Below are 26,803 nucleotides of genomic sequence, written 5' to 3' on the forward strand. Positions count from 1 at the left end.
TTAGACACTCGCGCATTATTCTATGCTTCGGAAATCAAGAGCTCATGCGTGGCTGTGGCAACATATAAACCCAACAACATACTTAACTATATATCCTGACCTACACCCTCTTTGCTCATGGACTGTTTAATCATTTACAACATTTATCAGTTATTAAAACATTGCCACCAAGGGCTGATGTCATAAACATACAAAGCTAATTCAGATCCACCAAAATGAGACCCAGCTGGGCTTGCTCAGTCACAGAATCTGTAGCAGTCAAGTGCAGACGGATGCACTCGGATTCAGTTGGACTCCCTTGCAACGGTTGCTCAGTGGCTTTGGAGTTGTGCTGCAAAGGACAAGGTTCTGGGATAATTTCCCGGTTGCATTCCGATGGGGGTGGGATGCAAAAATGCTTGTGTGCTACGCTCTGGGTAACCAACAAAGATTCCTGGATGGTCAAAATAAATCCAGAGTCTCCCATTATACGGCATGCCTCATGGTCAGATTGTGGTTTTGGCATGTAAAACCCCTGAATTTATTTTGATTTCACCCAGCCAGATTTGCTTGGAGTCATGCGAAGCATACTTGTCAGAACCCAGTTCAAGGCAGGGCTTTTCTCAGTTCCAAGTTCACCCAAACGGTTTTAAGTGCCAATATAGCAGACGGCATTTCTTACCACAAAGCTGCGAATGTTTCCCTTCCCTTCTCATTGATCTACTTGGACCTCATTTTACAGTTTCTCGTGCCAGGAACATACCTATGACATATTTTTAACTTCTTTGATTCCTTTCACGCGCTTGGTCTTCAGGATGATGCCAATGCTTTGGTTGACGCTTTTCAGTGCACTGTACAACTGTGAATGGTCGATTTGTTCCCATAAAGACTAAAACAACAAATCCTAAGATCTCCTGGATGAACCGCAGTATACTGCAATCGGCACATTGTGTTTGTCATTTGCGACGGCTAAAAAGGCCAATGATCCAGTTAATATTGTACGCTTTAATACTGCTAAAGCGTAGCTGCGTAGCAAAACTTGTAGCTGCGTAGCAAAACTTGCACAGCTAAAGACATTTATTTTCGTATTCGATTACAAGGATTATAGCAACCTAACTCGCGTAAATTCTGGAGTTCCATCTTGCCAGTCAACACAGCTGTAATATATATCAGAAGGCAGAACCAATTCAGATCCGAACAAGATAGCTTATTCTTTCAATGTTTGCTTCCAACCTATGCTAGCACAAGGTGATAACATTTTGCCCCATTTACAGGTAGCACTCCAGAGCTCACTCTCAGCGATGTTATAATAAGCGAAAGTAGTACCATAAATCTGATACTGAACCGAGACACAAAAAAGTGCACAGGTGCTGACAATATTCCAAACAGATTTCTGGTTTGTTACTTTCTCTGGTGCTCACATTATTCAGCTGTAATTTAAAAAAAAATCATTGACATAAGGAATTGTGCCCACTCTTGCGAGCTACCCAAAGTCCTGCCTTTCCGCAAGTCTGGTGAAAAACAATAATTGGGCCTGTATCACCTAACTCAAGTTTCTGCAAGGTGCTAGAGCATGCTATACACAAGCATATAATAAAATACCTTACATCCAATTAGTACCCTCGTTCTAATGCTCAACATGAATTCCTTCGTGGTTTCAGTACAGTAACGCAACTGGTGGATTTTTCATGCAACATTTCTAGCAATCTTGATATATTGACAAAGAGCAAAGCCCAATCTGCCTGATCACCATCATTTCAAAATAAAGATAAGAGCTTGCAATGAACAACGAATGTGCCATTGTGCCTATGCATGATTAAACGCCTTGCTCGTCAATGCTACTGGTTGATCATGAAGAGAGATGTGTGAAGTAATTGCAATGATACAAGCAGGTTTTGTTTCAAAATTCAGGCCTAGTTATGCTCCATTATATGGAGGAGAACATCTGGTGCAAAAGTTATTTTCCAACGGTTTGGACAGGGTCTGGCCTCAGGCCGCACCGAGGTGAAAGAAAGCACACAATAGGGGGGGTGGGGCTCAATGTGCCAAGAATATTATTCCAGTATTGTCAAAATAAACTACCTAATTAGACTGTCAGTTTGATTTGGACCATCATCCTTTTTTGAAATTGTGCGTTGCAGTGCCTCATCACTGAAAGCTCAGCATTGGCTGCATCAGCTGTCTCAGCATTTCTTGGTGCATGAAAGAACAGGCAGGCAATAATCATTTTTTGCTCTTGAATAAGCATTATGCTATTCACATCAGTTTTGATTGTATTCGATACAAATAAACATTCTCCGGTCCAGTCACATCAAAGTTTAGCTGCAAGTCGTAGTGTCATAGGTATTTTTTTTCAAACCATGGTTCAATCACCTGCAACATGTATGTACATTGAATAATGCTTGATAGTGTTGAAATCAGTTTTGCCAATTTAGAAAATGAAAAAATACGGCACTCAAGGACATTACTAAAAAATGGGTGAAATAGTAAAAAATTTGTCACACCTATTGACTTTCAAAAAATTTGTAAACTATGCTCTCGAGGAACATTGAAAGGCCACTGAAAGAAACGTTTATTAAGCTTACTCATAACATATTCAAGTAACAGCGGCCGTTACACATTCATTAAAGTTATCGTTGCTGCTGCGTGGGTAGGTTCGTAAAATTTAACGGACTGCCACTTGCTGCCATACAGTGTCCAAATGGCAGCACCTGCAAGTATTGTTGAACACAAATCCAATGACTGGTAGTAACCTGTTTACAAGAATGGCACTCATCCATTTTTATTGAAAGAACTGACGGATGTATACCCACATAGCAACTCGTGAAGCGCAATAGTACATTTCAGAAGTACATTCCAAAAATACACCAAGTGAACAAAGCCACCACTCAGTCTTGACCGGGTTGCCCCGAGTACTTCTAACTGATGTTTATCGTCCCAAAATGACTTAAGCCAGTTAAGCTCCAAGATGCATCCTTCTAGAGGACTCTCGATTAGTGTAGACCAGATGGCCCTCCCTGAGGTGCAGCTAAGCTTGTGCGCAAGAATATTTTTTTGTACCAGATCCTCAGTGAAATGAGGTTATTGCAACACTGAATTGAACCCAATGCTTGACATTAAGCAACAATAGAATCTCACCACTGCCAACACGTGGCAAAACTTTTTATAGCCAAATGTAATCGCACAGACATGTGCAGGCAGGGAAATACAATGATAAATTGCCCATTCTGAACAATAAATTACAGCAACAAGTTTTGTCACAAGTACTTTCCAGGTACGTTTTCAACTTAATAAAACGTAACAGGCTAAAGAAAGTGTTAAAAGTTTTTCAACATTGTTTAACGAGACTTAAATAATAGTATCACAATATTATTGATCCTTAAACACAAGAACACTTGAGGAACTGGCACTCTATACAACGTAATGAAAAGCCGGTTGCACAAGGTTTTTCCAGTGAGCACGTTCACCATCGCTGGGCAACGTTTACATAAGCAAGTAATAGCGCACATAAATACAAAGTAGCATAAACAGAATAAGGACGATGAATAGCACCAACAGATCATTATTCATCAAGCACATCAGAAACCTTGAGGAACTCTGCAATTGCTAGCCAGCAGTAATCATTCAATGCATCCACCTGCGTCTGTGTGCTGGGGTAGCACTTCACAGAAAACCTGACAACTCCAGTCACATAGAGATAATGCGAACGTATGTATTTGTCTGCTGCATCAATGTCTGCCACGGCATCTTTTTCGGACTTCCCACATACCTTAGAGACCTGCGACACCAACGAAGAAGTTCCGCGCAACATCTCAAATGCTTGGGCACAGTGCTTTGTCAGATTGGTCTGCATCACAAACTTGACTGCCATGTTGAGCAAGGTGATGTTTCGCCTGAGAGCCTCGTGAAGACGGAATGTGGAATGATTTCTCCGCAAGGGGTGGTTGAACGTGAATGATGTGACAACCCTGTTTTCTATCATTCCCCGAGAGAGCATCTCCAGTCGCTTTGTTTCGAGGTACTGACAGTGAAGCACTATCCTCGTCAACGTTCTGTTGTGTGACAGCATTTTGGCAAATTCCTTAGAAGAGCGAAGGCCCACTTCCCGCGTGTATATGGTCAGCTCAGTCACAGTTGTGTTGACCAGTAGGGCTTTGGATACATCGACAAGGAGGGACCCTTCGAACGAATTGATGCCCATCTGCAGCTCCAGGCTCTTGATAGACTCAGTGGAGATCAACACTTTGCGCAGTGCTTCTGCCTTGAGGGGTTCGTAGTGCCGTGCCTCTACCTTTAAGACCCTGACCACAGTGTTGGTGGCAAGAGCGTCAAAAAGTGCGCAAAAAAGTGAGCAGGAGAGCTCGTTAGTTTCATCAAGCTCGAGTTCCAAGGGAGACTGAGAATCCAGCATCAATGCCATCGTCAGCGGTGTCAGGTCAACGTCAATCCATGGCAGTGCGATGCGGCCATAGCACTGGCACTGGTTCAGCAGATGAGCCAAGTCCCTCCTGTAATGCACAATAAAGCTGCTATGAACACACACGCAAGCACGGAATGTTTTGCTGTTAAATGAGACAGGCATTAACATTTTACTGGTGAATGCTGCCTACAGGCAACATAATAGAAAATCATGCCGATCCCATGCACTGTGGGAATCGATGTAAGCACAGCTTTCTGTGCTGTTTGTTTTGACTAACTATGGTTAGTAGTGATGTTGATGGTGAATGTTTAATTTCTTCAACGTCTGGTCCAACATGAGAGTGGTGAGTTGATGTACACCACGTACACCACTGCTGTCTGTGTAGTCCACAGAACACGCAGGGAGAGGTGTTTGCTTGAGGCGTTGTGTGCTGTATTTCATAAACTCTGAGAGGGTTGAGCATTGTATTGCCTGATATGGCACATCGCATCGTGGCAGAAGTGTTAAACTTGAATTGGATTATGGAGTTGCACATGCCAAAACCACAATCGGAGTATGAGGCACATTGCAGTGGGGGACTCTGGGTTAATATTGACACTGTGGTGATATTTAACGTGTCCCTAAATCTAAGTGCACGAGCATTTTTTATTTCACCCCCATCGAAATGCGGGTGCCGTGGTCGGGATCAAATCCACAACGTCGCGCGGCAATATCATAGCCAAAAAGCTACTGCGGCGCGCACAGAATTGTTGATTGGATGCGCAGCCGCTTCCGTATTGTTGCCTAGACCCTGCAATGCGCTTTAATTAGCTGTTAATTTGGTGCTTAACATAATTGCATGGTGTTTAATTTTCAGCAATAGCACAAAGGTAGCGTACCTTGAACTTAAGTTTATATAATTTCCCCGCAACCACTGTCATGTCTACAGTTGTAGCGCTTCCCTGCCTTCTCATGAGGTTAATGTGGTGACGCCCACAGAGCTCCAGAGGGCATTGTGCACATTCGATGCGGTGCAAAGGTCCAAACGAGTTTCTCGCGTCTCCTTTCGTCTCTGTCGTGCTCCTTCCATGTATATATACATGCTCTGAACCACCCTCGATTCAGTGTGCAAAGAAGCCACAGCAGCAGCAGCAGTGGGAAAATCGAAGGTAGAGGAAAAGAAAGCTTTGCTTAAAATTAAGAAATTTTTTCTTGCTGGTATTGAGTACAATCTTTCTGGCTAAATGCCTTCGACCAACACTGAATGACAGGCAGCATCATTTGAGCAGGTTTAGAGCAGGCACAGAGGGTGAAGAGGAAGTAGTTTGGCACACATCTTGCATTCTTTTGAAAGCGCATGCAGGAGAGATTGATACAAAGTCTCCGGCTACAGTAGTGTCACACACGTGATGTAAAGCAAATGAAATGTACACATATAGTTAACATGACGAGAGCTGTCTGTACAAATTCAAGGCGAAGCCATAGACTACTTGGGGTGAGGCCCACTTCTAGTTTCCTGCCTAGTGTTTCCCTCCTATTGCCAAAGAAGTTTGCTGCAAATTTTTTTTCTTTCAGTTGATTATGGTTATTCTTGAGGTGTTTAACACATTTAGACAAAACAAACATAAGCATTTTTGGGGTTATATTACGTGCAGTCATTAAAGAATACAGAGCCACCCCTTTTAACCACTGGCATTTTCACACTCAAAGTTCAAGAGTAGCAGTTTATGATGTGTCATTGTTTGCAAAAGCTTCACTGGATTTTTTTTTTCATTTTTATTTGCAGAATCTGAGCAACTGCCATGGAGAGAAAAGGAGGCTATCTGTCTTCCGACTGGACCTAAACCTCCTACCGCACTTCAGAGAGGTACAGCAACGCAGAACACAAACTAACATATGCTACGTATAGAGATGGGACACTTGATCGAAAAGATTAAACACCCATTAACAAAACAAATCTATGTCGCACTCGTGGAGAAGTATGCACGGTGTGTGTGTTAGTCATACAGGAATGAAAGCCAAACAGTACACAACAAATCAAGCAATCAGCAAAATATAACGAAAAAAGAAATTCGGCCACATGCATTTGCACAAATGTTATGAAACACTACACCAAACCCAGTACATCTTCTATTTACACGAGAAACACATTACTTTTTCGTCAACTGGAAAGATTTCTTAAATTGGAATATGTTAGTGGTCTCGTTTTGCATATTCCATCAGGATTCTAATTACATAGTGCAGCAATTTGATTGTTTATTGACCGTGCTCCAAAGTTTGTGCAACTTATTGGGCTGACAAGTGCTGCAACATTCAGATTATGTGAACTATAAAGTCAGGTGTTGGAAACCTTGTCTAATATTCTGAAATACCAGTCCAGCTAGTTGCTTAAAACAATAAAAAAAAAACACAGAGTCACATTAACACATGAAAAAGTTACATGTGTTAGGCTATGCTACCTTATTAGACACAATGTGCGTTTTTTTAGGGAATACCACAGCCTGTTTGCATCTGTGTTGTTACAGGTGCCCGGGACTAGAACGCAATACGTAGGCTGGGAATGAATAATGGAAAAGTATAGCTGCTGCATAACCTTACTCAGATGGAGATAATGTAACGTCAAACTAGGCCAACACCCCTAATATTTAGGCTCAAAGGCTTAACTCGGGTAACTTTAGGATCATACTCCAGGAAGGTGATGCGAGAGTGCCTGCGAGTTGCTTCCACTATGAAGAATGCAAAGAAAAATTATAATCAAATGGCTTATAAGGGAACACGATCTTGGGTACATCCAGAGCACGTGAGCTGTGTGCATTCGTGACTGCTGTTGTGTGTGTGATTAAATTGTTCGACGCAGAAGGCGACCGCTGGTAGGGTAGAAACCATGGTGGCCGGACCCCGTGAAAATGGCTGCGTCCGCAGCTGTTTTGTGTGCTATTATACTGCTTGCCAGTGAAAGTGACCAGTAGCAGAATCTGAACCACGGTGGAAGCACGCCTGGCCTACGTGCAGCAGTCTTTGTCCACAGCTATTGTTTTGCGTGCGATCAAATCGACTGCCGGTGAAGTTTACCGCCAGTGGAGTCTGAACTACGGTGAGATCCAGTGTGCGTGTGTGATCCATGTCTGGACGCCAGGAGGGGAACGGAGACACCTCGAGAGTTTTATGAAAACGAGCCGATCCGACACTCCAGCAGTCTGCTCTGGGAATGATGAACGCAAAGCAACTACCGGGCAAATAAGCTGCTGACATCGTGCCCCGACTTGGAACACCGCCAGCCGCCGCCATCGAGGGTCACTTACGGGCCGCATCTGTTGGGACGGACTGTCGGCGCGCCCAGTTTGATGCATGCCACTTTTGATTCTGTGGACTGTGGACTAAATATATGCTTTCCCAATTATTATTTAGAAATGTAGTTTGAATTGATGTTCATTGTTCATGTTGTGATTGCACATCGTAATTGTCCAACATTGTTACACCTGTCCTTCGGAATTGTCACTTTCATACTTTTTCTGTATAGCATATTAACATTCACTACTTAATAACACCAGTTTGTTTGGTAGCTTAGAAATCTCATTAAATTACTGCCCTTGCTTGATTTCATCAGGCCTTTGTCTCGTTCACGAAGGCAATTGGCGAAAGCCAGGCACCAGACTCCATTTCCCTTGTGCCACTACTCAGGAGGAGCTAACGCATCGACTCTGAGTCGTGACACTGTGTCAACCTGCAGACTCTGCTAAACGACATGCAAGAGATTCAGTCATCTCAACGCGACTCCACCAGTCTATCTGCGACGCCTGACTGCAGTCGTAGCTCAGGCACCCCTGTTCACGTACCTTTCCTGATCTGAAGCTTCGAAGGATTCGAAGGTGACTCTTCTTAGAACGTCATTCTTCCCCAGAGCCTGGCAGAAAGCCGTGATGCCTCGTAAGCCAACGTAATTGTAAGACAGGTCCAGTGTTTCGAGCGTAACATTTTGCGCCATTACGCTGGCAAGCACTACGGCGCCAGAGTCAGCAACACTGCAGTGCTGCAGCGCGACCGACCGGAGTCCCTTGTTGTGGCGCAGAGCTTCGGCAAGGCACGCCGTAGCGGTGGTGGACAACGTGGAAGAGTCCAGGTCCAACAGCCTTACAGTCGCGTTCGTCTCCAGGGCTTTGAAGAGCGGTGCCAAAGGCGCCTCACACGCGTGCAACTTCAGTTCCACGAGCGACACGTTCAACTGCAGCGCCTCCGCGATGGGGCCGATGTGTCCTTTCTCCCCAAAGCTGTAGCGAAGGGAGAGCTCCTTCAGCTGGTTGCAGGAGCGGATCACTGAGGCCATCGCTGCGATGTTGGCCTTGTTCAGGTGGTTGTGGTCGAACGAAAGTTTGGCAAGGGCCTCGCACTTGGCGAGCGCGGCGAGGAGGGTGGCAGTGCTTCGTTGCGAGAGTGCGTTGCGCTCGAACGCTACCTTGGCAAGGTGGTCCGCGTTCCTGCGCAGAAGAGCCGCGATGTCGCCGGCAAGATTGTGGGAGGCGATGTCCAGCTTGAGGAATTCGAAGCTCTCGAGGCCCGCCAACGGCTTCATGCCCGCGGACAGGTCGCGTTCGCTGAAAGGCGTCGAGTAGCCGCCTTTCAGCCTGAGGTGACGCAAGCCGGCGCTCTCGCCAAGCGCAAGCTTGAGCGCGTACGCCGGCTTTTGGTAGAGGACGTTCTCGTTCAGATGTATGGCTTGCACGCACGCGTGCTGCTTGGGCAGCCACGTGAAGATGTACGCGCTCTCGTGCACCGCTTTCACGTCAGGCTGGATCCGACCATCGACGTTGATGGAGCGAAGGTAGAGCTTCGACGGTTCCAACTCGCTGAGCTCTAGGCCCAGCGGTGCGATTAGCTTGTTCCACGGAGTCAACTTTGCGGACAGCCAACAGTCGCCATTGGCATCGAAGGTGCAGGCCCGGTCGAAGTTGATGCCGCTGCGGGCGAGGACGCCGCGGATATGACGGATGCGGTCGTCGATGTAATGGGCGACTCTTCGAGACGGCTTACCGCTGACGGTTTCGGCGGCGGTGTGCGTTACGTCTTGGCAATCCCCGGGCGCCTCCATTGTTCGGACCGTCTTCAAGCTTCTGTCAATTCCTCCTTCCAAGGATGACTGCCGGTCGACCATATCAGTTCGCTGTGAAGCTCTTGGCCCCGGCAACGAAGCATGCGATAAGTGTATCTTGGGTGGCTAATGTAAACAAGGGGCGTCGAATGAGTCAGTGTGTCGAGGAGCCTTTTCCACCAAAACTGCAAGTCGGCGTACGTTGGTTCATGCAGAGGCACGGTGAAAGCTTACTTAACTTGCTCCTTGCTCATGTTTGCACCCATGGATATGACATGGAAATGAAAGCGTCGCTTCTTCCGTGCAAGCACGCCGCCTATGCATCCCTGCCATGCGTGCTGACGCTAGAGACCACGTGGTCTGTCGTCTTGCCTTGTCGCATGCAACGCCCCCTTAGCTACGATGACGTCATTTGTTTTCGTTTTAACTACACTCTAAAACAAAATTACACCCTTTACACTCTTATGCAAAGTTATACCCTTAAGAGTGTATCTATGCCACACAACGATAATCGTCATCTGCCTTGCTTGCGTTTCCTTTCTTGGAAATGCCGCGCCCGCTACTTTCCTCTCGGGAATGCTATGTCAAGCTGATAACCCGCATGCCATTCGTAACTGTATGGTGTGTGGAATGGGACAGTGTATCGTGTGAGCGGAAAAACAATGGGAGAACTGGGACGCTTCTGTGATGACGCCACTAGCGTGGCGCTACGATCGACCGGCGTGCCTAGCGCGCGAAATCTAAACATGTTGTGCAAAACTTTCTGAATTTATAAACTAAAACACGCTCAAAATACAACTGAAATTCTTATAATTTGCAAAAAAATAAATAATACAAACTGTTAAGATACATCAATAACGCCGTCTATGCTTGCACGTTTCCGACCACAGATCATGCAGTGTTCCTGATCGTCTGCTCAGCCAATGGCTCAGCATTTCGGTTGCAGAAGACAAACACTCGTCTGCTCGTTCTCTTCGGTAAGCACGCATATGATTTTAGTATTTCGAAATACACGAGGATGAAAAGCCCGGAAGGAGCACCTGCACTGTACCTGGTCGGTTGCACGGGATTCCTTTCATTTTGTATCAGCCAGAAAAGCGGTCACCAGGTTTCACTGAAGAAAAAAAAAAAAAAAAAACAGCTGATCTCTGACGAATGCCGCCGCTAACGTTTAGACATTTCTCTCAGTAAAAGCTAGGGCGCCGAAGGGCAAGAATACAGCCAATCCTCTCAATGTGCCCGATCTAAAGCAGCTCGGAGTTGTGATCGTTTATATGCAGGAACCTCAATGCACGCGCGCGCACACACGCACGCACACACGCGCGCGCGCATACCCACACCCACACACACACACAAAGCGCGCTCAGCTGGGCCCATCGTCTGCTAAGCTGTTTCCAGCCTCGCCCGGTCATACGGCGCTGACGCACGGAAAAGTCGCCGCTCGCGCACGCCAGTTAAAGATTTGGGCGCCTGTACACACACACACACACAAAGTACATTTGCAAACCCAGCGCTTGCCGTGCGCATAAAGGATGTGCGAACGCGGCAGGAAAAACCACAGCAAGCAATCGGCGCGAGCTCCCAACGTATATGCATGAACTCTACGTGCGACAACCATAACTGCCAATCCCGGAGGCCCTGTGTTGCACCGTTATTTTTTGGCGTAAGCTGCTGACACGCACGTGGTAGTAGCGAAATGCCATACTAAAACGCTGCTGCCACGCACGGAAGTGACGTCAGAGTTATGATGACGTTGTTTAAACAAGTATGACGTGTTCCGGTTTATAGTTTTGCGCGCGCTGCTGGAGCTGCTTCAGCTTTTCAGCTTAGCTAAGACACAATTTTACGGTTTCTTACTGTATTGTGTGCTAGGATGTTGTTCTAGTTGCGCTGGAAGAATCGGATGGTGTTCGAACTTGCGTTCACGAGCGACACTTGGACGCAACGCTGGAGCTTATGCCTTGCAGCGCGTTTATGGTTGGTAGTGTGGTCTTATGTAGCTCCTGTTACGTTTTTCAGTGGTCTTGTTTGTTGAATTTGCTGTTGTGAATGGGGCACATGTTGGCTTTCAGTATGGCACAACTTTTTTCTCTTATGGTAAAAACGTTTAAACGCGTTCTAAACTCTTGTCGCTGCAGCCAGAGTGCGGGAAGCCTCGAGCTCGCTTCTTCCCGGCGCCGCCCCGGCTTCGAGGGCCGCCGGGGACCTTCTCCATCGGCGTTGCCGCCGCTGGGAGACGACTCTCAAAAGTTCAGAGTTGGCAGACCGCAGCTCTGGGCCATCCGGCAAGCCGAAGGTGCCGCTCGAGTTCAAGGACTTCGAGCCGCCACCTGACAAAAACTGCCGGACCATTCTCTATTAAAGTTTCTTCTTCATCCTTCGTAGGATTGCTGTTGCATATATTGCCCGAGTAAGTGCTGTTGCAATTTTTTTACGGCAATGTCGCATTTACCTCTACTGTTTCTTGTCTTGCATCTTCATGCTGTTTCCCTGTTTACCTCGGATTTTGGTGGCTAGCGAATCGCGACTTGCTTGTGCACCTGCTCGTTACAGTTCAAAAGGCACATGTTGAGCAACCTGAATGTAAACTATGAAGACAAATATTGCAAAAGGTGGCCCAGCCACTCATAGCTCTACTTTGGTTCAATTTTGTTGTAAAGTTTGGCTGTCTTGAAGACCGAGAAATTTTCTTAAATTTCTTCCAGCTAGTTTGCTAAGCTGCTATTTAGTATTGCTTCTTATGATGGCGCTGTGCGAGGTACCAGGTTTGCGCAAATGTTCCTCGCAACTTGTTTGTAGACATGACGTAGCTTCATTGCAGGAACCTGCATTTTGTTATACATGTGAAATGCATGCTAATATGACCAGTGTGGGCTTGCAGGTCCATGCATGCCGCTCTCAAGCAAATGCCGTTTCCATTGTATGAATCTTCCTTGACCTTGCTGCACTTCACAGGGCTTGTTTGGTTAATCCTTTTGTCTGTGCAATAGAATGCTCATAGGTCTTGAGCTTTACCCTGATCCTTTTGTCCAACAAAAAAAAAAAAAAAACTCTTTAGGCATTGCGTTAGGGAACATATCTGGGTGATAATGTGACAATCTTTGCCTCTATAACCTTTCTTTTCTCCCATCTTCAGTGAAGTTGTCAACCACCTGTCCCTTTGTTCGAACAGAGTGCCATGCATTGACAGAAATTCTCATCACAACAAGAAAATCTCTGAAGGAAATTTTTGAAACTGACTAGGACTTCGTCTTGGGCAAGTTGGTGAAATCTGCGACGCATTTTTTTTTTTTTGTGCGCAAAAAGATATTTATAGAAGAAGGACGCATGAAAGTGCGAACTACCAACTGACTTAATGATTCAAAGGATGGAAGATAGGGTACAAATTTTGTGCACATGCAAGAGGCAAATGTTGTGACAGTGCTAGTTTGTCTAGTAATGCTACAAATCGGCATTAAACAAGTGCACTTCTGGGGAATTAAGGCAATTGAAGTGCTACTGACATGTGCACCATCTCTCTGATAAAATATTCCTTCGCGAGTTCATGTGCTGTTTTGTTGCTACTTCTGCCCAGGATCACAATGTTGGAAAGCACGGCTCACATGAGCAGGCCTTGCAATGTGCGCTGCACCATCCGGTTTATTTAAATTGTTTGAATGCTCCCTCAAATAGTCATTTAGGCATTGGGCCGTTTGGTCTACATAGAACTTGCCACAGCCGAGAGGTATCTCATAGACCAACCCACAGCACAATGCAAAATGGTTGGCATGATTTTTCATACACCCTTGTCTCGTGGTATGAGAGCCACTAGCAAAATTATTTGCTTTCACGTCGATAAATGTTGTACACTGTTGCACACATTTTTGGCGTGACAGAATGGGTCTTTTTTTTTTTGCATGAGTGCGAACATTCATAGCGATGGAAACACAAAAATTGTTTCAAGTGAGGCACTAGATCACCCAGTGCAACAATCTAAAGAAAACATGTATTTTATGTTAATCTTGATTTATTAAACAATTTTCTCGCCCTAATGTGGCAAAGAGGACATCTTAACCTCTACACGGACAGGCAGAAGAATGACAATTCCATGAGAAATGTCAACATATGAGCATGGAAAGCGCAGTTGCCAGTGATGTGAGGACTGACGACTTAACAAGTACCACAACGCGGAATGGAAAGCGTATGCGTCAGCTCCCGCCTTTTAAAAGGTTGATGCTCTTATTGAACACGCCAATGCCATGCTGTGCCCCGACCAGCTTCAAAGCCGCAAACTGCACTGTTTTGCAGTACGCTGCGACTGCAGCCCACTTGTTGCCTGATGTAGATTCCGGATTCCGGAAATGGGCTGAGAAGGTCTAAGCCGACACGATGGAAGGTCTTGGTAGGGATGTCGAGCGGCTGCAGGTAACCGGTGGGGAGCTGGGAAGGCTTCTTACGTCGTTGGCAAAGTTCACAAGTGGGGACACAACATCGTACGGAACGGGCAAGGCCCGTCCAAAAAATACGGCAATGTACACGGTCATAGGTTCGAGATACGGCAAGGTGTGCTGCCGTTGGTGCGTCGTGAAGCTCTTCTAGAACAGTGGAGCGGAGGTGTTTAGGTATTACAAGTAGAAACTCAGAGCCGTCCAGATGAAGGTTACGGAGGACGAAGAGGCGTAGAGCAGCATCGGCTGGAGAATGTTCAAAATGGTCTATGAGTGCTCTGATGTAGCTGTCATGATGTTGCTCGTCGGGGAAATGAAGCAGCTGTGATACAGAGAATACACAAGAAGCACTGGCAATATTGGAGGAGTCAAAGTTGTCAACAGGTAACGCGACAAGCAGTCAGCGTCTTGGTGCAGGCGGCCAGACTTGTACACCATGGAATATGAAAATTCTTGTAGCCTCAAAGCCCATCGACCAAGCTGGCCTGTAGGGTCTTTTAGTGATGAAAGCTAGCAGAGAGCATGATGGTCAGTGACTACGGAAAAAGGGCGACTGTAAAGGTAAGGACAGATATTCGCAACTGCCCAGACGACAGCAAGGCATTCTCATTCCGTAATGGAATAGTTGTGCTCCGATTGTGCTAGGAGGTGGCTCGCATAAGTAATAACGCGATCCTGTCCACGCTGACGCTGGGCTAAGACGGTACCTACGCCATGACCGCTGGCATCTGTACGCAATTCTGTAGGGGCATCAGGGTCGAAGTGGGCGAGAATGGGTGGTGAGGTTAGAAGAGTGACGAGACGAGAGAAGGCGGCGGCTTCTGAAGTACCCCGCACCTCCACCAGAATGTTACGTGTGAAAAGACAGACGAAAGGGGCTATTTACAGGTTATTTACACTGGAGCCAGGCAGCCAGGCCGACCCTCGCTCGCACTAAGAGCTGCGACGTCATCTTCGTTCTCGTGGCGGCCCGTCTTTTGAGCATTGCTCGATGATATTGTAATAATATTACTGCGAATAGAGCTTTTGTAATTGAGAAACTGAAGTAAATGCAGGACACAATTAGACACTCCCTTAGACATTCAAGTACTAGCCAGATGATGAAGGCACTCCTCATTAAAATTCTGTCACTGGAACTCATCTACTAGTAATAAAAATATCGCTGCATTGCATTATAACATGAAAGAAAATGCTTCTTGTCTAGTTCTATTTGATTTTTAGAAAAAAGAACCTATTGAGGTTACCCTTGAAAGCATCGCCCACGCTTTTGTGTTTCAGTAGTTATTATGTAGTGCTGAGCTGGCTTTTCTGGCTCGCGAAACTTGCACAAACTTCAAGTCGCAGAGAATTTTATGTTCATGTGATGTCGTGGTATGTCTGGACAGTCCATGCCACTTGACCAAGAGCAGCTGCAGTGGTGAATCCAATGTTCTGTCTTGGGTCGGTTGCTCCATGGCCGCACGTACGCATTTTTCGTAGAAAACTGTAGCACCATCTGTAGGGCGCTGTTTTACTCACCGATGAAAGCAAAGGGCAGTCGTGGCGTATGCAACGTCGCCACTCCCTGCTCAGGAGCAGGTGATTTGAATTCCTCTCTAGGTATGCGGACCCTTCAGACGCAATTTCCTCGTAAACTAAGTCTTGTTGGCACGAAACAAGCACTGTGAGGTTTATGGAATGCTACTTTAATAGGCCGCATCTATTTATTTATTTCATACATACTGCTAGCCTCCATTTCGAGGCTGTTGCAGGACATGGGAAAATATGAATGGCAAACTTATACACTTGTTAATATTGTAGTTTACGAGAAGATGTAGTTGAGCAATACAATAAGAGGGTGTGACCTTCCTGAGTCAGCCCTTAAAGGTTAATGAACAAAAATGCAGAAGCATAAGGCAAACAACAAAAAAAGTACACCAAACCAATTACAAACATATTGCAGTGTCTGTAGGCGATACTTATAAGTTAAGATGCGTACTCAGACCTATTTTTCCAGCATAGGAAGGAAATCGTCAGGTGAACAAATTATATCACTAGGCAATGAATTCTAATCACTGATTGTCTGAGGAAAGAAAAAATACCTGAATGTGTCTGTGTGGAACCTGTATTCAATTAAATGTTTAAGGTGTTTAGTTCTAGTGTTTCGCTGTTCAGAGAAAGATACATATGCACCACTGTGTAATTTGTAGCCCCCATTAAGGAGGTGGAACAGAAACTTGAGGCGTAAGAATTTAGCACGCTTGCAAATAGTACTATAGTCCACTACTGCTTAGTAGTCTGCTTTGTATTTTCCTTTAATGTCCCATGAAATGACCATATTAGGGAGCACTCAAACAATTCAAATAAATTTCAAGGTGTGCATCTTGGCATGCTTTGCAAGGCCTGCTAACGTGAACTGTGCTTTTCGTGTGTTATGATCTTGGGCAGTGCATGAGTTCATGGAAGCATACGGTGTTAGGACGATCCTGCATGTGTTAGTAAATGTAAATTATTTTAATTGCATGTAACCTTAGAAGCAGGCTAGTAGCCAATAAACTCTTGTTTGCTAACCCAAGGCATCGAGGCGGTCAAAGTCAGGGTCGTTGACCATTTGCCTGCTCCTAACCCCAATTATTGGCAAATCAGTTCTGTAGAAACCCGCAAGATCAAGGAGGGTACACGAAAAGGAAAATTCTTGAGACCCATATGGGTTTTTAAAAAAAGGCGGTGACTGGTGACACGCGTAGTAGAGGCGAAATGCCATACCAAAACGCTACTGCCATGCACGGAAGTGATGTCACATTTTTGACCACGTGATTGTGACGTTTAAACAAGTATGGCGTGTTCCAGTTAACAATTTTGCTACAGTTTGCGCGCGCTGCTTCCACTTTTTATCTTAGTTAAAACATAAATTTATGGTTCCTTACTGTATTGTGTAGCAAAATATGCTAGTTAGTTGTGCTGGGACAACCGAAATGTGCCTGAGCTTGCGATCATGAGCGACACTTGGGCCCACGCCTAAAGCAACTCATTTCCTTATACCTTGCAGTGCCTGTTATGGTTCATAACGTGGTTTTGTGCAGCTTACTGTTCAGTTTTTTAGTGCTGTTGCTCTTGTTTGCTGAATTTGTTGTAAATGGAGCTCGTGAGTGTCTTCAGCTTGGCGGCACTTTCTTCTGTTATGACAGAAAGGTTTAAAATATTTCTAAACGTTTGTTGCTGTCGCTTACTTGAGTACGTTGATCGTGAAGACTTTTCCTTTTTTTTTTCCATCTTTCGTGGGGCTTTGCATAATGTGCGAGTAAGTGAGCTGTCGCAAATTTTTATGGCACTCAATGCAGCGTTTACCTCTACTCTTCGTCTACTGTACGGTTTCCCTAATCACGGATTTCTCGGCTCGATTGTGAATCACGACTTGCTTGAGAACCTGCTAGAAAGCCCAAAGAAGGCTACAGCATCTACATTCTGCGCCTGCTCGCAACACTTCAAAATGCACATGTTGAGAAACCCTAATCTAAACTATGAAAACCAGTATATAGGAACGTGTTCTACTCAGGCTCGATCTTGCTCTCAAATTAAGTTTGTCTTGAAGCCAGAATGCGGTGCAGCTTGTTTCCTAAACTGATATGTATACTAGCATTGTTGTTTCTTACGCTGTTATCTGAGGCACCATGCTTGCACGAACATTCTTCGCAACTTGTATGGAAATACGACGTAGATTCATTGTAGGAATCAAGCTTTGTGTCCTGTCCTTCTCTTGGATTTTATTTTCGCGCTATTCTTGAGCTCGAATCAGGAATTTGTCATTGTAGAACCTGCACTACGTAGATGTGAAATGTAAAGACACTATACTGGTAGGTGGGTGTACGCAAATGTGTAAGTTTCTAGGCTCATGCCAATCAAGAAAATGCCAATTTTTCATCCCGTGAGTCTTTCTTCACCTTGTGGAATTTCGCAAGCCTTGTTTCAGTCATCCCTTGGTATCCGTTGCAGCAGCTCAGTGTCTATAGTGCCCTGCTGAGCACAAGCTCAGTGGTTTGATTCCCGGCTCTAACAGCCACAGTTTGATGGGGGTGAAACGTAAAAACACTTGCATTTGAGCTTTGGGCGCACTTTAAGGAATCTCCAGTGGTCAAAATAAACTAGAACCTACGATGTAAACCACAGTGAAGTTACATGTCAAAACCTCACAGTTAAAGTAATCTCTTGATCTGTATAACGAAATTCTGATAAGTTTTATCCCTTAGCATGATCCTCTTGTCTAATAAAAACTTTTTAAGGCATTGTGTAAAAATATGTTTTGGATGACTACTGAGTATTTTTTCTCAAATCTTTTTCAGCACCAAACCGAAGAAGTTGTCGATCACTTTGGACTTTTCTCAAACAGGGTGTTGTCCGGTGATTGAATTTCTCTTCACACAAGGACAGATTGTGAAGGAGATTTTGTAAACTATCAGCAGCAGTAGAGAACGAGGCACAAAGAATAAAGGAAATTGATGGACCCAATTTTCTGTTATTTACTATGTTGTGAAGGAAGCAGACAGTGAAGCTGGACAATATGTAGGGGAAATCATAATGTAGAAATAATAAGTAAAGAGGAAGTGAAAGTTGATAGAAAGACAACTTGCTGAAGGTGGGAGCCGAACCCCCATACTGTGCATTAAGCATGCCGTGCATTGCCAATTAAGCTACTGATGTGGTCGTCCTCCCATTTACTTGGCTATCTGTGTATGTGTAAGGGGTAGTCCTGGGAGGGTTGGCCAGCACTGCTTCTCTCGGCCATGTCAGGGGATGTGGAACATCTCTAACTGATGATGTCAAATTGTATGACTTCAGGATTAGGCAACTGGACAACAACAAGCCCTTAAATGCTCCCTCATGGCATCAAGGCAGCCAAAGAAAATACCTTTGACCAGTTGCTTGCTGCAAAGCTGATTTACTATGTGACTCCTGTTCTTAAAAAGGGATGTTCCACATGTGCTGTTGTTGGCTATGAGTGGTCCTGGCTAGCACTACTAGTGCTCTTTTTGTATGTGTACACAAATACCTAAGAAAGTGAACAAGGGAGGGCCCTCATGACAGCTTAACTGGTATAGCACAGTACGTATAATGTGGTTCAGCTCCCACCTTTTCATCCACTTTCATTTCCTTTATTTCTACATTTCAATGAAACACAATTTCCCCTGTGCTTTCTCTGGCTTTGTAGTCTGTTTTTTCATATAGTAAAAAGAAGGCTGCCTCAAGTTCATACAGGCCGCTTCAGTATTTTTGTACAATCCCATAAGAAAAGGTATTTGTTCCCCTCGGCTAAAGAAATACAGAATCCAGGTTTGTGCAATTTATCTGATATGTCCACATTTTGGGACAAAGTCTTCATGGACTATCTGGAAGCAGTGGCGAAGCCAGTGGGTAACAAACTGGGCACAAGCCCTCACTCCCCCCCCCCCCCCCCCCCCGTGTGCACACACACACACACACACATACAAAATTTCTATCTATATGGGATCTGCCCAGCCCCCTTTCCGTCCGCAGTCATGTTGGTGCAGCCCGTCCACCTGCTCTCCCTATAAAAAAAATTTTGGCTATGCCACTGTGTTGAAATATGTGCCACAGTAGTCATCAATGTTTTAAGAAATTGAGGAAGAAGCTAAACAAGTGAAATGTCGAAGAAAGTTCTCAGGTGTGTTGCTCATGCATGGCAACATGCCAGACTGCATGGCGAAATTTGGTTTGCGATGCACTCTGGCATGTTTGAAACATGCGTGCCAACTGCACGCTAGCCTAGCCTGATCACTACTGCTGTGCACAATTAAAGTCATGCTTTTGACATCAATTAAACAGTAATCTGATTTAGAGAAAAGCATGCTTCTGCATACTTTTGCCCTTTCACTTGCTGGCTCTGCTGGTTGTTGCCAAGCTGGATGATTGTGTAGCTGGTGGATCGGCATTCCTGATCCCTTCAACTTGAGCACAAGCCTCAGGTATCTCCTTTTCTTTTGCACAACCTATACCTTGCAGCAGTTGTTGCAGTTCATAGTGTACGTCTGTGCAACTTACACTCTACTTTCCAGTTTTGTACTTTATGTTTTGTTTGGTTTGCTGTTGGTTAGCCCTCATTAGTCCTACCACACATATACTGTTCTGAACCATGTTCACGATATTTAACTATATAAGGAACTTCCTTGTTACTTGATTTGTCTTTTACATATGAGAATTGGATCAGAATTACCCTACTTTGTTCATACATGGTCAATCACACTCGTGTCTTGTTGGTTAGCAGCTCCACAGTGAAGCATGTCCAATAGTGTACCTTATGTGATTTGGATGTGTGGACAAAAGCACAGGTGCACACCTCGCATTTAGCCAGATATTTTATCAGGTGCTGTATTTTCCAACCACTTATTTAATTTACTAGTTTTACCTTTCATCTAAGTGCGGATGCTACTGAACTGCTATCACTGGGGCTGGCAATATTATATATAATATATGCTACCTTTGCAACTTGGTCCCTGTTAAAGCTTGAAGAAAAATAATCCTATAATACAAGCAGTCACATAATGTACCCCTGGAAAAAGATGGTTCATTTGCAAAACCTACTCGACATAATTTATTAATAAAAAGAAATGGGGTGAGACAGATGGAATGCCCTTCCTGAAATTATAAAAGGCAAAGTAGACTGGTCTCATTTTTTTCTACACCACCACAGCTGTGGTGCATGCTGGTAATTGCACTACAGCTGAGTTGCGAACAGAGAGCATATAAAATGTGTAATCCACCGAGTCTTTTTGATCATAGGCAACAGTTTTTTTCGTTGAAGCATTGTGACATTATAGTAAAGGAATAAACTGTTGCGTCCCTGTATGCTGCAATGAAATGCAAAGGAACAAAATTCTCTAAGTCTTTATTTCTTTCAAAAAGACAACAGCTTGCCACAGGAACACATGTTTAAGGACTATAGCAAATTAGCCTGACAGAAAAGCAAGTAAAATTTTTTTGTTGGTTTGATTTCGTGAAAAACTGCTGTGGCTGCTAGTGCAGCTTGTAAAACTTAGGCAAATGGAACGTGGCAATCGTGCATTTTCACCACAATGGACACGACGATGCTGTGAAAGGCACAAAGATGTGAACAAATGAAAGGATCAGTCATGTGCAGTGAAGTCTTAGAAGTAAGAGAGGCTTTGAAGACATGCAGCAATACCAGATAAATATAACGGACAAATGAGCATTCAGTATGAAGTGCTGCTCACACGGCCAGGCTTGGCCATTGTAAACAAGAACAAACATGCATTGCTCGGTCTGTATACCTGCGCTCATCTGCTATACAATAGTCCTAGCCACATCCCTGACCATCAAAAATCTACCCATTCATTTAGATGGTTAGATAACATTGCTTTCTTGAACTCCTGGCATTGTTGATAGACAGCACTTTAACTGCAGGGCTACAGTTGCGTATTAGTGAATGCGTCTTGTGACATAAGCAGATTGTAACCACTCGGGCTCAACAAAGAATTAACCTCACACTCATATATTCAAGAAAAAAAACAGTTCACCCAAGCATTTCTATACTTTCTGCAGGAAAAGAAAAATGCAATAGAAAGCATAACCAACGCTTCACAACCTTGCATTCAACTGGTCACTTTTAAGCATTATTGCTCATCTTTAAGGTCCTTTAATGAATCAAGAAAACGTGCCAACAAGCACCTTGTAACAAAAATCGTGCAACCCAACTTTGTTGCTTCGTACAACTATTAGAGTGCTTGAAAACAGCAAGTCAAATAAGCCATAAAGCTTACCATTTAAGAAAATCCTTTGCTGGGCTAGTTGGTTCATTATCAGTCTAATAGCGGAAAGTGCAAACTTCAAACGGGACAGAAAGAGAGTCCTGTGTCTGTCTCTCTATCCATCTCGTTTGAAGTTTCTGCTTTCCTTATTCCATTCAAAGCTTACTGCTTCCAAGTTCCTCATAGTGTATGTGATATTAACCATTGCAAAAGCATTTTCTTCAAGCAAATAAACATCATTAAGTAAATTTCAATGCATGTCCTTATATTTAAACATGCATGCAGATTATATCCTTGGTCGAGTCACTGCTGAAATGTAAACACATGACCACCACCATTTATATGCAAGGTGTCGTAATTTGGGATTGTCAAGCTTGGATATTAATGCAAAACGTCATTGGAGAGCAACTTTTTTTTTCTTCCTTTATATACTTCCTTGAGTATTTTCTGCCGCAAACAGAAAAGAATCTGCTTCACATAGCTGGTGCATGTTAACAGATGCAAGCTTTGAAACACATGCCATTCACATTGAGATAATGAACTTTCACGTCTCCAGCCCCTCAACTTGGCCAGAAGTGTAGTCGCTGAATATGCACTCTGACCACCACCACTGCTTCCACAAAACTCATGTTGGTGAATATGCAAACTCTATATAACTATTACGCAATGCCTTCCCACCGTGTTCCAAATTCTCCTAAGAACTACAAGTAACATGGCAGGAAAAAAGCATGCATCTGCGTGCTAGGCATGGTGAGATTGGTCTATTAGGTGCTAAATTGCAGCAAATCCATTGCCTTTGTTGCAATACACTATAAGCAAAGCTTTCCTGAATCATTACATTTACATACTATGCAAAGAGATACATGATCTCTGCACTTGTTTTTTATTTCTATACCATCTGCTTTAAATGCAAATGAAAGGTCTCATATGGCGTTATGGTATGCAACGACGACTTGCAGCTGAATGCATCATTTTGCAACTGGTGACAAAAGCATTGTGAGCAGTGGTATATGTACGTAGAAGTATTGCTTTTAGAAAATTTAGCAAAGTTGAGTCGGGTATTGCTAAAAAAAAGTTTGTGAAACTGTTTTGAAGGTGTTAAGACACAGCAGTGCATGTCACAAAGATGCATGCATGTCTATGGCATTTGCACTGCCTTGCAGCATTGTTAGACATCATATACTACAAGCATAGCCTCCCATACACTTTTGTCAGGATTATATTGGTTATGCTGGGCACCTCGTAAATTTTTCACAGTCATGCTAAGAAATTTACTACTGCACCCAAGACCCAAACAGAGTTTCCTTTGTCTGTATCTGACCATAACCTTCGAAATCTTGTAGTGAAAGGACACCAGGATGGCAGATGCTTAGAGGAAGTTTATTCAACGGAGTTCCTGAAGGAGGCAAAATTGTCAACCTTAACACTGCTCAAAGAAATCACTGATGTAAAAAGTTTTGCATTGCTGTTCCATGTTTCCTATTATTTGTATGTGGTACCTGAAGGTAAAATATTAATAAAGCTCTTGAAGGGAACAGTGCTAAAAACAGGACAATGAGAGGAGATCCAACACTGTGCTGACTAGAACCAATATTTATTGCATGTTGATATCAATATATACTGGATGTACAATTGGGTGCAGAAAAAAACAGATGATGACGTACAATATGATTGTTAAGAGAACGAAATCACAGGCTGAATAGATGCATGATTTTACAGCTGTGTAGCGATAGTGGAGGCATGCCGACACAATTTTCAGAATATTTATGGATGGCAATAATGTCTTCAAAAGTTTTCCATAAGCTTTGTTCAGGGTGCCTGCCTAAAACTATGCACTGAGAAAGCGTGACTTTACGCTACTGCAATAAGGCATACATGTATGCTTCTACTTCTTTGCAATGCCTCCATGACCACTATTGTCTCTTGAACCAAATATTTACTTTTCAAAGGTCATACAGAGAGGTTGGCTACGGTCTCAAATGTCTTATTGGATGAGATCCATCATGGAATATTGTGGTCAAGTGTATCCCTTATTCTATTTGATAGTGAATATCTTGTACAATACTGAGACTAAAGAAATGGGTCTGTAGTTCTTCCAATTCTTAAACACCTCCATTCTTGTAATTATGCTCGCATTCTTTAAAGTCTGGTATGCTTAGCGTTGTTAGGCATTGTGAATAAAGGACTGCAAGATTCCAGTGCAATATCTCCTCCATGTTTTATCAAATCAACTGTTATTTCATCTTCTCCTGCCACATTTTCCTTGGACTTATCTTGCGAAGCCCTTCAAACCTGATCAATAGTTACACATTGAACGTCCATTTCCTGTTCGCTACTACATCCAATCATGGTTACATGGCTGTTATGGGTACGGTACCCCTTTCAGTCACGGTGTCTCCATATGAAGATACGACTTTCTATGTTGCGTTTTTCATCAAAAAGCGAAGGAGTGACACTGCACACTGGTGGGGATAATATGGGAAGCATACATAAATGCAATGAACGCCATCTGATGAAGCGACGAAACACTACTAGAGAAAAAGATGTTTGAAGACGGACGACTCCATGTTTTACGGAAGCTCTGGTTTGTCGCTGCTCAAATTTCTCTTTTGCAGCAGCCTCAAACATTCAGAACGGTTAAAAACCCTGTTTTATGTGAAGAAAGAGCTACTTTTAAAGAAAAACAGTTGCACAATACTCATAGTTCTATTACTGAATAGTTTTGATCCTGTTTTCATCCGAGTCTCCATTCGGAGACACTGTGACTCACTCAATCTTTTTTACCACGCCGGCGAACCATAGCCACTGTGCGAAAACTTAAAACCACCGACACTTTTTGGACTTCTTGGGCAATCTAGTTCACCGTCGAAGAATTAAACTGTGTTTTTCAGTGTTCCTTTTAGTTTTAAGTGGTGGCATTTTTTAAATGCACAAATCGTTGTACGCACTGTTTCGTCATGAAGGTGGTAAATGCTCACATTTCCGGACCATGAAACGAACAACGTCAGTCTGGCAATTATGTCGCTTCCTCGAATGGTTGTCCAGATACGAGAGATTCCTAGTTTGGTCCCAGAACAACAGAATTTTGTTTGGGCGAAGTTGACCTGCAGAAGCAGTACAGACTGTTTTCTGTTTTTGTATTTGAGAATTTTGTCTGTGCTGCAATTTAGCATTTTCTTTTAATGTCCAACCTGAATAGCTCATTTTGAGTCACCATCCTTGCTCTAAACATGATGCGATTGTGTGAGGTAGGATGCAAAGGACCACTGGCCCCAGCAAGTCCAGTTGCCGTTTCCTTAGCAAAGCAAGTATGAGAAGTGTGTGGTAGAAACCGGGGCCACTGCCGGAAATGCGATGTTTTTCTGTGCATCGCAGCTCAGGATCACTTCTTCAAATATCACAACCTGTCAACCAGTCGATGCACCACTCGCACAACCCTGAATAGATAATGCCCCTTCTTCCTTTAAAGTGGCATAGTGAACTTGCGATAGAAAGTATTGAGTCACGATGTCTCCATATGAGGACGCGATTGACTTTGCAAAATAATATTCCTAGAGAGGGGAATTTTTTTTTTCGAACTCTGGACACCTGAAACATTCATACCTGCAAGCTCAAAAAATGTCCTGGCAGAATACCATCATTCGTGACTGAAGGGGGTACAGTTCAGTATAGTAGCCATGAAAATGGCTACAAATGCTAAGTTTGTGTTAACAATGACATTTTGTAAATACCAAATAAGGTTATCTCCTCAAAATAAGCCAACATAACGCAAATAATTTCCATCTTATTTCATGCCTGGAACTTCTGGTAAACTTTCATTATATATATTCTCACAAAAGTGACCTGTTCATCTGTAGCAGTTGCTGGCCTTATGAAGACAAGTCCCTTTGTCAAAACGATGGCTTCAGCGAGAATCCTTGTTCAATTACCATGTATCTATTCTTGTCTAGGTAGCACTTTAGAGACAGAACAATTGCTATGGCCACGTCCCCACCCCATTCACAAGTTGCTACCATGTAAATCTACTAAACCTTGTGTTGAACTCAAACATTTTTTCAATAAACAGATTTAAGTTCTGCACTCCCTCTTACCAGGTAAAATTTTTAATTAACATGCAGCACCATCCATAAATAGGTTTCAGCCTATTTTTTAATAGTACCACATTTAAAATGTGTAGCACACCTGCAAACACCAATGGCCAATGACAAAGTTGGGTAAAATATTGCATACTAAAAATAATGAAATTATTGTGGGAATTATCACACTTCCAAGTTCTTTGTGCACACAAAAGAAGCTATCTGTTGTCAAGTTACACAGTATCGTAGTACTATGCATGCAAAGTGCAGCAAAACTGGGTAGTTTCCATTTCTTCATAAGGTAACCTTAAAATACATCACAGTTGCTCATACTGAGCTTTGTGGCCACAGAGGTGATGCACTCAGACTCGCAAAGCTGGTGCACAGTAGCATAGAAACAGAAAACATGCATGGGTGTTCTGACAGCACCTACAAAGATGGAGAAGTTGCTTGGGCTGCATGACCAAATGGCATTGTCTGACTTCACAAAAAGTGATGTAACAGCCCCTCCTATTTTTTTTATCTCCCTCCCTCAATGGAGATTAAAATAATTTAATAGTGTCATTTCAGAAAAGAAGTAGGGGTGCTCAAATAATGAAATTTTCTTACTGCATCTACATATGTTTGAGGAAAGCAACCTCCAAATACTGAATCAAATTTAGAATTTCTAAAGTTGCTGAAATATAAAGTAAGTGTAGAGTGCTAGTTGTAAAAAATGAAGTGTGTTGGCATTATTTACTTGGCTTGTTTACAGGCACATATAAATGCATATTATACTGTTTGCAAAATAGATGTCCAGTCAACTGAGGAGCGCATAAATGAGAAACAACTACTTTTAGTTATCGTGGTATGCCATGGCAATGACAGTAATGAAAAAAAGAAATTTGGAATAGCACATCTGGAGCCATGGAAAATGTTGAGTTTGTTCAAGGAGAAAAGTGTAATACTAAAGCACTGCACATTGTTTTAAAATGATTGATACATCATGCAAGTGGCCAAATAATAAATTGTTTTGCCAAAATCAAACACCTCTGACCCCTGTGTTTGCTCAAGAACTAGCGCTCATGTATAGCAAC

The 26,803-nt window shown here is 43.5% G+C and overlaps 3 protein-coding genes across 5 annotated transcripts in view; 2 read left to right on the plus strand and 1 right to left on the minus strand.

The window, feature by feature from the left end:
• Window positions 1–1,421: 1,421 nt before the first annotated feature.
• On the minus strand, window positions 1,422–9,839 carry LOC142557284 (uncharacterized). Its single transcript, XM_075669006.1, has 2 exons — window positions 8,215–9,839; window positions 1,422–4,487 (listed from the first exon to the last, which is right to left on the minus strand). The coding sequence occupies exons 1-2, from the start codon at window positions 9,525–9,527 to the stop codon at window positions 3,542–3,544; spliced, it is 2,259 nt and encodes a 752-aa protein (XP_075525121.1). The 5' UTR covers window positions 9,528–9,839; the 3' UTR covers window positions 1,422–3,541.
• LOC142557283 (uncharacterized) overlaps window positions 6,170–26,803 on the plus strand; it is a 65,635-nt gene continuing 45,001 nt past the window's right edge. Inside the window, exons 1-2 of the mRNA XM_075669004.1 lie at window positions 6,170–6,245; window positions 10,355–10,441. The gene's annotated coding sequence lies outside the window, so the exon portion shown is untranslated. The remainder of the gene's footprint in view (window positions 6,246–10,354; window positions 10,442–26,803) is intronic.
• On the plus strand, window positions 11,131–18,371 carry LOC142557282 (uncharacterized). 3 transcript variants are annotated; one of them, XM_075669001.1, is made up of 4 exons: window positions 11,131–11,441; window positions 11,603–11,874; window positions 12,601–12,724; window positions 18,211–18,371. In XM_075669001.1, exons 1-3 carry the CDS (start codon window positions 11,421–11,423, stop codon window positions 12,695–12,697), a joined length of 390 nt encoding a protein of 129 aa, XP_075525116.1. In that variant the 5' UTR covers window positions 11,131–11,420; the 3' UTR covers window positions 12,698–12,724; window positions 18,211–18,371. The 3 variants fall into 3 exon arrangements, with proteins under 3 accessions (XP_075525116.1, XP_075525117.1, XP_075525115.1); XM_075669002.1 differs by having other exon boundaries at window positions 12,601–12,720; XM_075669000.1 differs by lacking the exon at window positions 12,601–12,724 and having other exon boundaries at window positions 11,145–11,441.

Source organism: Dermacentor variabilis, chromosome 9, assembly GCF_050947875.1.
Source record: "Dermacentor variabilis isolate Ectoservices chromosome 9, ASM5094787v1, whole genome shotgun sequence".
Lineage (NCBI taxonomy): Eukaryota > Metazoa > Arthropoda > Arachnida > Ixodida > Ixodidae > Dermacentor > Dermacentor variabilis.